Below are 13,027 nucleotides of genomic sequence, written 5' to 3'. Positions count from 1 at the left end.
AGCCTACTTTATAGCCCAATAAATATGTTAATTTTAGCGCGAGCCGGGATGAACGCATGAGCACCGATCTTAAATGGCCAGCAAATACAATTCAGTATTTAATTCAATATCAAATGTCAACCTTATATGTTTTACATTTACTAAATAATTATTGTTTTCATACTACATACAGTCTCACCTATCTTCATTTTATATTGTTCAGAAAATGCCTCACTTAAAAATGTCAATTCTTATGAAATCTTGTGAGAACAAAAATTCACTTGAGAACACGGCTGCTCCGTAAAAATGTTGCATTGTAGGCTATATATTTTTGAATGAAATCATGCTATAAGAAAATAATTAAATCATGTAGAAATTATACAAAAGTTTATTATAGGTGAAAATATTTTATTTGATTTGTTTATTTTTAGTAGGCTATCTCAGCAGTTATTCACATTTAAAGAGCTTTGGTCGGAATTACAATTCAACAAAACAGAACTGAGAATTAACCTATCAGCCGTCGTTTAGGACTGTTTGTTTCTTGTGCAGAAAGCAAACAAGAGCCACCAAACACAAACCTTCATCACTTTACACGACTCCGCCTTTCCGTCATAGTTAATTAACTGAGCACTAAGTAGTCCTCAGCCTCCAGAACTCTGAACAGAACTGCAGAGCTGTCACCGCACAGGGCTAACTGCTCGTTTGTTGTTGGATAGTGATGGTGAGAGACTAGGCTAACTCACTGGACGTTGCCATTGTTGTAGGGCAGCTACTCATGTGGCAAAAGACTTTTGAATAGAATAGAATAGAATAGAATAGAATAGAATAGAATAGAATAGAATAGAAAGTGGCAGCCTAGATTTTTAAACCAACATTATATAGTCTACTGTAATTAAGAGTCTCGACAAATTTGTACACACAATTTTATAACCAAAGCTGCTTTGCAACGGCTTGGATGACGACCACCAAAGTTGTCAAAGTCTGTGAGGCTATGGAGAGCCGTGGGCTGAACCCCCTGGACCACCTTCCACCACCCGCGAGCTCCAACAAGCCATTAACCCCCTTCAGCATCGCAGACATCCTCAGCAAACCGACTGTCAAACGAACTCCCAGGATTTACCGGCTTCCAGCATCAGAGAGACCCCGGCAGAGCATCACTATATCACGGCAGACTCTCATCACTCAAACATCGCCTCTGTGTGCTCTTCAGGAACTGGCCAGCAAAACGTTCAAATGTCTCGAATTAGGTGTACTACAAGCAGCAGAAGGTAAGAACAGAACATGTTTAGGGATTGCAAATGAAGTTTTAGATTGTAATAATATTTTTACAATTCATGTACAAACAGTTAAACAAGCTGGAACTAACTGAAAAATGGTTACCTCTTGGGGGTAGATTAGGTAGGGACGCTTGGACATGTACCAATCCATCTTAAAATATGTCAAACCATTGATATTACCTTAGAAGTTGTTATGGGGTCTGCTGTTATATCAAAAGCAAACCTACTCCCTTGTATATGGTTTTATTCAAAACAATTTAATATCGCTGAATCAAATACATTAATGTACACCAACAGAACTACATTTTATGGGTTAGTTAAACCAGGTAGAAATAGCTCTTATAGGTAACAATTAGGTTACAGGTCACCATTTTTTAAAACGTGATTACAGCAATGCCATAAAATAACAATTTTTAGTTCCCCAAAGAGCCTTTCGTAAAAGAACCACTGCCACTATAAAGAACACTTTTGTATGGAAAGATGTTAAATATTCTTCATGGAACCATCGATGCCAATAAAGAACATTTCATTTAAATGTTTAATTTAACTTTAATTTTGATCAATATATTTTCATAGCTTGACTCATTTTTAAATCTTTTGTACACAAAAAGAATAGGCTACATTGTTATTAATTTCTTTATTAGCAATTATTATTAATAGGCTATATTAACAATATTCTAATATTTTGTTCTACTGTAACTTTATTTTAATCACGATTATTACAAAACCATAAACTATCGGTGTCACCTAATAATGCATCATTTTCTTTTATCGACAGGAAGGGATGGGCTGACTCTGTTTGGTCAAAGGGACAGTCCCAAAAAGCGTCGAAAATCTAGAACGGCCTTCACAAACCACCAGTTATATGAACTAGAGAAAAGGTTTCACCAACAGAAATACCTGTCACCTGCCGACAGAGACCAAATTGCCCATCAGCTGGGGCTGACAAATGCGCAGGTCATAACCTGGTTCCAGAATCGACGTGCGAAACTAAAGCGAGATCTGGAGGAGCTGAAAGCGGACGTGGAGTCGGTCAGATCCACAGGTGTAGTGCCTCTGGATAAAATCGCTAAACTGGCCGATCTGGAGAGGTGCGCGGTTGGAGCCACGGGGCATCCTGGGTCTGAGGGCTCGCCACGGCTGGGTCACGAGTACAAGAGCGCGCACAAATTATGTCTGTCCCCCATGTCGTCTCTCTCAGACCACACAAGTCAAGACTACTCCGAGGACGAGGATGTGGAAATAGACGTCGATGTCTGATACAGCTAAACCACTGCATATTGATTTCAACTTTTGTAAATGTATATTTTAAGACACACACGCATGCACATAACCATCTACATGATTGTAGTGTTTTCTGAAAATGAATTAGTTTAATTTATAGCCAGACTATGCAAGTTTAACTCCTATATTTGTTCAATACCATGAGTGAACTAGCAGCTGACGTTTTTATATATAAGATATTGTATGTAATGTAATGGCTTTAATGAGTGTAATGAGAGAATATGTCACAAATCAGGGCAACAACCAGAGCAATACAACCTCTTAATTACAAAAACTATTTTTTACAAATGTGTATTTATTGCGTATACGCTTCATACGCAATAGACAGTGACTGTTTTTTTGTAAAGTTTTTGTACAATTCACTTGCAATATAGTGCCTTTCAGAATTAGGCCATTGTACCACTACCCAATGTGTTTAATGTATTGAGTTTGGAAATAAAACGTTTATACCTTTTATAAAGATGATGCTATTTCCGAGTCTGTAAATCAATAACAGTCATATATTCTGAAAAAAAATTTTCTTTTATTGTTATTTTTCTTATTAACAACAACAGCAAGAATCGTTTTGTTTTGCTATTCTTTTGCATAAATTATAAATATGAAGTGATTGACAGAAATAAAAGTCTCAGCGTTTTTATACTCAAGTAGTTTTAATGAACTAGCAATATTTTTACGCATAGGCCTGTGATATATATATATATATATATATATATATATATATATATATATATATATATATATATATATTAAAAAGCGTAAAAATTTTCAGATATTACGTAACTGCCATGTAAACATTCATTGACAGAAGAGCTAACGAACTGGTTTTCTTATACTTTTTTGTAATTGCTAACTGTCTTGATTTCTTTCCTCAAAAAGAAAAAAAGAAGGGAACAAAAAAAAAATCTTGGCCCTTTAACGCTATTGTTTTTGCTCTCTGCAGAAGAAACAGAAAGCCTTTGGCTTATTCCGCTCTCTCTTTCACTTTGCAATAGCGTGACTTGGCTTTTGACCCAACAACGTGTGTTTTTCCATTCTGGGCGAAATTTATGTGAGAAACACAAATCTGGGGCGCTGGGGAGAAAAAGGAGAAGAAAGACACAAAAACACCAAGTTTTGGTCCAGTTTCTCCAGGGCTATATAATCCTTTTTGTTCACGGGTGAAGCTGTAATTTCCAGCGTAAAGCATGAAAGCTGAGGACAAATGAGCCATCCACCCTGATGTGACAAGTGACAATGGCGCATGGCTGGACTCCTGCGGTTCACCATACTGAAACAAGTGTGTCCAGCCACATAAAAAAGACGCGAACGTTTGGAGGCCATATGGTTTCTGAAATTTTCACACAATTTCAGACAATTTGATGGATTGCGTTAACCCCTCTTTTAAACAGTTTAACGCAGCGCGAACAAAGGCCATTGGAGTCTCTCCTCGAGAAAGCATCTGTACCCATGAATGTCCGCTCTTTTCTTCTCGCCTTTTTAGCTTGGCGTTTTGAACAAGTCAATGAATTACAATGAAACTCTCTCTTTTTTTGTAAGGCACTGACTTTCGTCCCCCTTTTGGTGATTTTAAATGATTTGTTAGACTTGTGTGGGGCACTTTTTAGTTAAAGAATAGCCTACGTCATTTTGTTGGCGTTTCATGGGGACTCGTTAAGCGTTCAAACCAAGACCTTCATGTCAGCTTTGCTAAAAAGGGGGTCTTTTGTTTATAATGTTTGATTCTTTTGCCTCTTTACCTTAAGCCTATTTGACTTTGAGGAGATTAATAACGCCAAAATAATGTGCTAAAGAGCGTGTGAGCTTTAAAAAACAAGACGAATTGAGTGTGCTGTCAGTAGCAGGTGTGTTTCGTGTATAAATGAAACAGCACTGAGCCAACGCTTTGAACGCTAACTGTTGTAGCAGACCTAGATGTTAACGTGTAAGGGCAAGATGTAGCTGTTTTGATAAGCAAATAGAAATGGTCACAATTTTATAATTTTATTTTAAATGGACAAAATTATTTATATTTAAGTCATGCTTTATCGTTAAAAATTAAAATATTGAAATGTGTTTTTTGAAAATGACGTAAATTACTTGAAGTTTACCCGGGATAACGTTTTTCTTTTCTTTCTTTATTCTTTATTAATATTAATATTATTATTATTTTCACAGCCTAATGTACTTAAAAAGAAAGAAAAAAAACGAAGAAAAAAGGAAACATCACTCGGAGAGATTCTTTCTCCTCCTTATTATTAAATTATTTCCGATAACGAATATATTAAATGCTAGCATCAGTGGCAAGTAAATCAAGGCAAAATAGTCTCATTTTATTTAGCCTAGCTATATAAAAAACGTTCCATCATTGTTATTTCCATTACAGAATGCTATAGACAATAAATCAGTTAAATAAGAGGTTAAAGTTCATGAAATTCCAAAAAAAGATGGAAAGTAATATATATATATATATATATATATATATATATATATATATAATATATATATATATATATATATATATATATATAGGCTATATATAGGCTATATATATATATATACTATAGATAGATAGATAGATAGATAGATAGATTATATATATAACTTACACTGTAAAAAATGACCGTGAAATTTACAGAAAAACTATGTAAAATCCATACAGAAAAGTATTGTATATAATTAGTGGAATTTTGTAAACTATTATAATATTTTTGTTATATTTACAATAACAATATGTGATAATCAAAAATTATTTGTTAAAATTTACAAATTATTGGTATAGAAAATACTGTAATACTCATAACAAAACAATTTTGTTAATTTGACATGCAAATATTGTAAAAAACTAAAGTTTTAGTCTGTTGTTTTTAAAAATACAAATAAAGTATGTATGTCACTTTACAAGTTTATGCTGTAGACTAATTTAGCATGATTGATGAAACGATAATTGATATACATTTTTTTCCACAAAAAAAATATTGTAACCCCATATATATATATAAAAATGGCTACAATTATTAATAATATTTTAGGCTATTTGTGTTAGCATATTACACAGTGGAATTTTGTAAAAATATTAAAAATAATATTTTTGACATTTATATTTACAATTTTACAGTTTTAGAAATTAAAAACAATATGTATAATTTAATCAAAAATGTGTGATGTTCCCAGAATCCCTGTGTGATCCAATTTAAAGTATTTTGTTTAAAAATTACAAATTATTGGTAATAATTATTGTTTTTAAAATAACAAAAAAGTTATTGTACTGTAATATTTTCATAACAAAACAATTTTGTTAATTTTGTAAATATTGTAAAAAACTAAAGTTTTAGTCTGTTGTTTTTAAAAATTGTAATGTAAATTATTTATGTCCATTTTAAAACAGAGAAATACTGTAATACATTTAACAAAAGTAATTTGACATGCAAATTGTTGTAAAAACTAATTTTTAGCCTGATTGATTTTTAAAACGATGCAAATTGAGGTATTTTTTTCCACAAAAAATTTAAAATTGTGAACCTGAGATTGCCCCATCTATATATAAAAAATGGTTATGGATATTGTAGACAATATAATAATATTGTTTTTATAATTTTTCATTTGTTTGTGAGAGGTTTGCATATTGTATTATATAAAAAAAAATGGGTACAAAAAATAATATTGTAATTTTACAAAAAAAAGTTAATGGTATACAGTTAAAAAACTGTACATATTACAGGGAAAATTCGGTTGTAATAAGACTTGTATAAGGTACACTAACAGACATTTCATGGGTAAATGCTGTAACGCTACAAAAAAAAGTGTAAATAGGTTAACAGTAAGTTCCTGTATAAATTTACAGGTCAAAAACTGTAAACTGATATTCCAGAATTCATGTAATTTTACAGTAAAACGCTGTTAATTTTAAAACAGTTTTTAGTTAAAAAAAGTTTTTAATAGTTTTTTAAAGTTGAAACTTAAAACTGATATTCCAGAATTACATGTGTGGGCTCCATGTTGAAAGTATTTGTTTAAATAATCATGTTTTTTAATAGTTTTTTGTTATCAGTTGTACAATTTGGGCTTTATGTTACATCTTCTGCTGTTTAATGAAAGTTTGCATGAATGACTGGCTGTGCACATATTAATCGTGTATAACCATGATGGTGTTTTGTGTGTTTGCATGAATGACTTTGTGCACCTTCTATTCTTAATGTAAACTTCTGCTGTGGCGAACCGTACTTGTGATTATTCGATTCTTCATGTGGCTACAAAACAGATTTTTTACCAGCAGTGTGCGTGCATTATTACTGGTTTCAGTAGTTACAAAACAGATTTTAATAGCAGTGTGCGTTGTTGAATTTACTGGTTTACATTCAAATTTTCTTGTTTGTAAATAACAGTTTTATACTGTAAAATTTACAGTTTTTGGCCGTAATTGTGTTTACAGTTTTTCTGTATTTTTTACAAAAGGTATTCTGGCAACCACAGCTGCCAAAATTATTTTGTAAAAACTACAGACTTTTTTTTACAGTGTACTGTAAAATTTACAGTTTTTGGCCGTAATTGTGTTTACAGTTTTTCTGTATTTTTTACAAAAGTATTCTGGCAACCACAGCTTCCAAAATTATTTTGTAAAAACTACAGACTTTTTTTACAGTGTACTGTAAAATTTACAGTTTTTGGCCGTAATTGTGTTTACACTTTTTCTGTATTTTTTACAAAAGTATTCTGGCAACCACAGCTGCCAAAATTATTTTGTAAAAACTACAGACTTTTTTTTACAGTGTACTGCACTACTGAGAGTGAGTTTTCTTATTTAAGAGAGTTTATCTTCTTATTTAAGAGAGTTTATTTTCTTATTTAAGACCAATAGGGTTTCGTTAAAGTCCAAAAATGGCTATAAACGCCCATATAGCCTATCTGAAAGATTTGCACGATTGAATTAAGACCTAATCAGTGTTTTCTCAAAGCCTTAATCTGTCTTATTTTTTTTCATGTTATACTGATATAAAATGAATCCGAATATTTAGAATAGGCTAAAAACTCTGTAAGACTACCAGCCTTTTAGACAAGATAATAAACAGAAAAAAGATCGGATTTCAATTTATTAATGAAATTTCTTTATTTTTGGTAGAATTTGGTAGAATGTCTGATCGCTCGCTGCTGGGGCCGGTTGCATAAACTGCTTAGAATAGTCTTAAAAAGTTAATGTATTTTTTTTCTACTAAACTGGTCATAACTTTTTTAAAATAGTTCCAAAAAGGTTTACTGCTAGACCTAATTTAAATTGAAAAATAAGACTGGTTTTGTCTAACTGCTAGTTGGTCAGACTAGTTCTTAAGACACAGTCTTAACATAGTGACTAGGCATTTTTATATGCAACGTTGTAATTATCTTGTTCATATGCTAAAACAACAACAAAACATAGTGACTGTTTATGCATCTGGCTCCTGTGATCTTCTGCTGCCCTCTGGTGGCCAACATCCTGGTGGCTTTTGCTCTTGCGCGTGCTTGCTTGTTATTTTGCAGTTACGATTGGGAAACGCACTTACCTCAAATCCGCAGATTTTGTATTTTTGTAAAAGCAATTTTGTGTTGTTTTAAAATTCTGTTGATGCAGTCTTGTGATATTTATATAAGTGTTTATGACCCTTATATAATTCTCGCGTCGTTGAACATTAATGGCAAATATTAATAAAAGTTCTCTCCCCTATGTAGACAAATGTGTAGGATTAAATCTGTTTTGGTACAGTCTATGGATTAAATGAACATACAACATTTTCCTATCTGCGCATAAGCAGCGCAGTCACAAAACACTTGAACATCTACAGCGTGCGACGCCCGCGTTACGTCATGACGTTGTTGCTGGCGGTATTTTTGTTTTGGCATCTACACTGTTTAATGCCAAATTCGGGTGTAACATTCACTTAAAAGAAATTGGGGTTCCCGTGTGTTATCGCCACAAAATATACGTAGGTTTTGTACTTTTGTACAAAACTGTCGCATATGAAGACTGGTTAGTAATTTGAAATCGCTAAGTTAGCTAGCTGCACGGCTAACGTGTCAGTCCTCTGTTCGTTCACCTTTTGAACACAAGTGTGTGTCTATCTGACTGGAGTGTTCACCTTTTTTCTGCTCTTCTGTTTGGTTCTCATAATTTGTTTGGCTTTACCACACATGTAGACTCCAGCACCATCAGAGCAGACAGACATGGAGCAGGACATCCAGTGCTCTCGGTCTTCAGAGGGTAAAGCAGTGCTGTTAGAGCGGTGTGAGGAGCAGTTCGAACTGCTACAGAAGGTAACCTGGCCATGGGCTTTTTTTCAGACAAGCGCTCTTTAATAATGTTCTAAAAATGTTAGCACAAAAACGTTATTTATGTATCTTTCATCAAGTGTTTTTTCTTCTTAAACCTTTTAGTTTTAATTTTAATATTTTAATTTTAAATGTTATTATTGGTTTCAGAATGTTCAATGCGCATTCAAAAGTAACCTCCTCATAATATTCCCCAGAATGATAAAATGAAATGTTTGACAATTTTGAAAGTTCAGTTGGATCTTTTGAAAGTTCAGAGAACATTCAGAAAGTAAGTTTACATTTTAACTTAATGGGAACATTAGCAGAATAGCAGTTAGCTTTTGATGTTGTGAAGGTTTTTAGACAGCAGCTGCAGACAGAATGCAGGTGCCGTGTCAACATACAGTAAACTTACTACGTTATATCTTTCAGCTTCAAAATGAAATAATTCTGGCAGACACAGAGGCTAATGATGATCAGTCAAATGAGGTTTGTCCTTCTGTCACTACTTTTGAGTTTAAAAATCAGCTCAGTATATATTAATGTTATTTTTCAGTTGAGACAAATATTCCCAAATTACTCAAATCATCTTTTTTTGTTACCAAAATTACTCAAATCATCTTTTTTTGTTCCCAAATTACTCAAATCCTCTCTCTCTGTCTCTCTCTTGACGGGCAGGCAGTGAATCGCCTGATTGCAATCACATCTGAGCTTGAGCAATGGCATGAAATGGAACCAAAATGTAAGCTATTATCTATTGTTTTACGTACTATTTCAAGTTAGATAAAAATATATATTTTTATTCAGTATTACATATTTTAATTGCACAGTTTATGTGAAGACTGTTTAAGTTTTTTCCCCCAATAGTGCTGACTAACAGTCCTGAAGTCTTATTAGCGGTTGGTAAAGAAGAGGTAAGTTGTCACTGTAATAACACCCAAGAGGTAGTGATTGTATCAAAATATAAATGCAGTTACAGGTTTTCACACAATTTTTCCTCACAGTTGCAAAGACTCAACAGTCAACTTAAAATGGTCCTGTCATGCTCACAAGCAAAGCTGGATGCCCAGAAAAAGATTTTGAAAAGGTGCAATGCAAAGTTTTTTCTTTTTTTTTCTCTCTCTCTCTCAGTATAATTGATATATAGTTTAATTTATTTATTTTCAGTTAACGTTTGCTTTATTTCAAGTAAAGACAATTTTCTTTTTATGGTTTTAGTTAATGATAATAACTCTTAGCTTCTTAAGACATGATTTATATCACACAAAATTCGTTCATGTTTAATATAAACAACATGTATAAAACTCTGTGATCACTCTGGAAATGTTTTTCAGGGAGCAGACATGGCAAGCAGAGAAGAAAGAAGCGTTGAATGCAGTGTGTGAGAAAATCACCAGATTACAGCGTGAAAATCAGAAATCAGAGCACAGGTTGTTAGTTTTATGCCAGCATTAAAAATCACATCTGCTTAAAGGGATATTTACCCAAGAATGAAAAATTTTCATAATTTATGTACTCCTCATCATGCCATTCCAAACCTGCAAATTTTTATTTATGAAATACAGAAAGAAAATAATTTTTAGGAATGTTCATTCATTTGGCTACAGAATTAATGTTGCTTGCTGTTTGGTGTTATGTCAAGCCTGACATCATGACATCATGTTAGAAAGAAACACAAGGTCAAATTGCATTTATTTAATCAAGAATACAGTAAAATTGTGAAATATTGTTGGAATTAGAATAACTGTTTTCTATTGTAATATATTGTCAAATGTAATTTATTTTGGTAATGCAAAGCTGAATTTTCAGCATCATTACTCCAGTCTTCAGTGTCACATGATCCTTCAGAAATCATTCTAATATGCAGGAAACATTTCTTATTATTATCAATGTTAAAAATGTTGTGCTTCTTCATATTATCACAGAAACTGTAGGTTAGATTTCAAAAATTGTAATATTTTAATTCAGCAAAGATGCATTAAATTGTTACAAAAGATTTCCAATTCAAATAAATGCTGTTCTTTTGGACTTTCTTTTCATCAGATAATCCTGAAAAATGTGCATCACAAAACACATTTCAACATTTATAATAATAATAAGCACAATTATTAATAACTGAGCACCTATAATAATTGAGTACCAGATGCGTGACAATAAATCTATTTTAAAATGTATTAAGACATAGTTATTTTAAATTGTAATAATATTTTACAATGTAATTTTACTGTATTTTTGTTCAGCCTTGTTAAGCAGAAGAGGATTCTTTCAAAAACATTATTTATTCCAAACTTTTGACAGGTGGTGTGAAGTACATTATTAAGCCAAATCAGTTTTTCAACATTATTATTATTATTATTATTATTATTATATATTTATATAAAATTTAAATATTATTTATGTATTTTTTTTGCAGCATTTTGCAGGATCTGAAGAGAAAAATTAACAATCTGAAGGACTATCACGGCAGTCTCATGGAAATGCTGAGCGACATGTTAGCTGAGCACTTCCCACTTCCTGATCCCCAAGGAAACAGCACGAAGAAAAAAAGAGTAGGTGCCACCTTCACCCTCTCAATTAGATCAGATAATATTGGATTTTGATTATTTTTTAGGTTGCTGCATATGAATATTGGATTTGGATTTTTCAGGCTGCTGCATATGATGCAGAGATTGACCTGATTTCACTGAGTGAGATTATCGAGGTATGTTCGGATACATTTACATTTACATTTAGTCATTTAGCAGACGCTTTTATCCAAAGCGACTTACAAATGAGGACAATGGAAGCAATCAAAAACAACAAAAGAGCAGTGATATATAAGTGCTATAACAAGTCTCAGTTAGTTTAAACGCAGTATACGTAGCAAAGGCTTTTAAATAATATAATAAATAAAAAGAAAACAGATAGAATAGAAAAAGAATAGAGCAAGCTAGTGTTAGAGGTCTTTTTTATAATTGTATAATAAATGAAAAGAAAATAGATAGAATACAAAAAGATTAGAAAGGTAGTTAGATTTTTTTTTTTTTTTTTTTTTTATTGGATACCCATCACGATAAACTATTTCTTTTTATATTATTACTTTTATGTTTGTAATCTTCTTACATGGAATAAAATTGGAAAAAATGGAAATAACAGAGTGGAAATTAAATTGTTTCCTGATACAAAAGGGCTTATTTTACTAACCCTATTAATTAACACGTTTATTTATTTATTGCAGAGATTGACCAATAAAACATTAGAAACTCCTCATGACCCTTACGTGACAACTGATGACACTTTCTGGCCACCATACACAGAAATGCTTCTTCGCAATGGTATTGCAACACGATGTCCAGAAGATTGCAATAAAATCCGTCTGGAAATGTTTTTTTGAATCTGACTTCACTGAATCTAATATGAAAATTTGATTGTTTTGTATGTCTACAGTTAAATGGCAATGTCTATTATTTCTTTCAAATTTGCTAAATTTTTTTATGAAGCTTGGCCATTGTGGTAGTTTATTGCAGTTTAAAGATGTATTTTGGAGTTACTTGTCAAGTCCACAACTTAAAATGCAAAGTGTTGGTGTTTGTTTTACTTTGTATATACGTCAAAAACTGTCCAAAATTATTTGTTTTTTAATGATGACTTAAATAAAGTCACCTTGAACATACAGTATGACCTTTAGTTGTCTCCAGTGCTGCTTCAATGACTTGGATATCCAATTATATGTGATATTAATGACAGAATTATAAACTACAATATACAGTCATCAAAATACCATCTCATAATTATAAGATTGTCTTTGTATTTTTTTTTCTCATTAATGTCCTGGCGACCACAGCTACAGGTTTTGTAAATTTAACATGAACTGACAAAAATATAATGTAACCTTAAAAATATTTAATGGAGTACAAACAAGCTGTGACAACTAACCTCAGGGTATATTCCTGTGTAATGCTGTGTCCCATCAACAGAGGGCGCGAGATAACTACCTTTTTTTTGTTTTATTTATTATTATTCTACTGGCGCTACACTGCTATTATCAATGTTAAAAATTATGTGCTTCATATTTTTGTAGAAACTGGGTTAGATTTCAAAAATAGTAATATTTTTATTCAGAAACGATGCATTAAATTGATAACTTCTTTTTTATTGTTATTATTTTATTTTACTGGTGCTACACTGTGCACCAGTAGAATTGTGTACATTTAGAAGTACACTTAAGTGTATATAACAATGCTGTATTC

At 32.2% G+C, this 13,027-nt stretch overlaps 2 protein-coding genes across 4 annotated transcripts; both read left to right on the top strand.

The window, feature by feature from the left end:
* The first annotated feature begins 615 nt into the window (after window positions 1-615).
* Window positions 616-2,971, top strand: LOC109090889 (transcription factor LBX1b). Its single transcript, XM_019104717.2, has 2 exons — window positions 616-1,247; window positions 2,035-2,971. Exons 1-2 carry the CDS (start codon window positions 935-937, stop codon window positions 2,514-2,516), a joined length of 795 nt encoding a protein of 264 aa, XP_018960262.1. The 5' UTR covers window positions 616-934; the 3' UTR covers window positions 2,517-2,971.
* Window positions 2,972-8,340: 5,369 nt separating this feature from the next.
* Window positions 8,341-12,464, top strand: LOC109095421 (centromere protein K-like). Of its 3 annotated transcripts, XR_006160143.1 has the most exons (11): window positions 8,341-8,517; window positions 8,685-8,801; window positions 9,231-9,287; window positions 9,477-9,540; window positions 9,666-9,712; window positions 9,803-9,885; window positions 10,133-10,228; window positions 11,212-11,347; window positions 11,446-11,499; window positions 12,016-12,264; window positions 12,319-12,464. XR_006160143.1 is itself a non-coding variant. In XM_019109134.2 (10 exons), exons 2-10 carry the CDS (start codon window positions 8,712-8,714, stop codon window positions 12,169-12,171), a joined length of 783 nt encoding a protein of 260 aa, XP_018964679.2. In that variant the 5' UTR covers window positions 8,341-8,517; window positions 8,685-8,711; the 3' UTR covers window positions 12,172-12,464. The 3 variants fall into 3 exon arrangements, 2 of the variants coding, with proteins under 2 accessions (XP_018964679.2, XP_042613185.1); XM_019109134.2 differs by having other exon boundaries at window positions 12,016-12,464; XM_042757251.1 differs by lacking the exon at window positions 8,341-8,517 and adding an exon at window positions 8,576-8,597 and having other exon boundaries at window positions 12,016-12,464.
* The last annotated feature ends 563 nt before the right edge of the window (window positions 12,465-13,027 follow it).

This window comes from Cyprinus carpio, chromosome A1 (assembly GCF_018340385.1).
Source record: "Cyprinus carpio isolate SPL01 chromosome A1, ASM1834038v1, whole genome shotgun sequence".
NCBI lineage: Eukaryota > Metazoa > Chordata > Actinopteri > Cypriniformes > Cyprinidae > Cyprinus > Cyprinus carpio.
The sequence above is the reverse complement of the archived record's forward strand: the minus strand, read 5'-3'. Positions and strand labels throughout refer to the sequence as shown.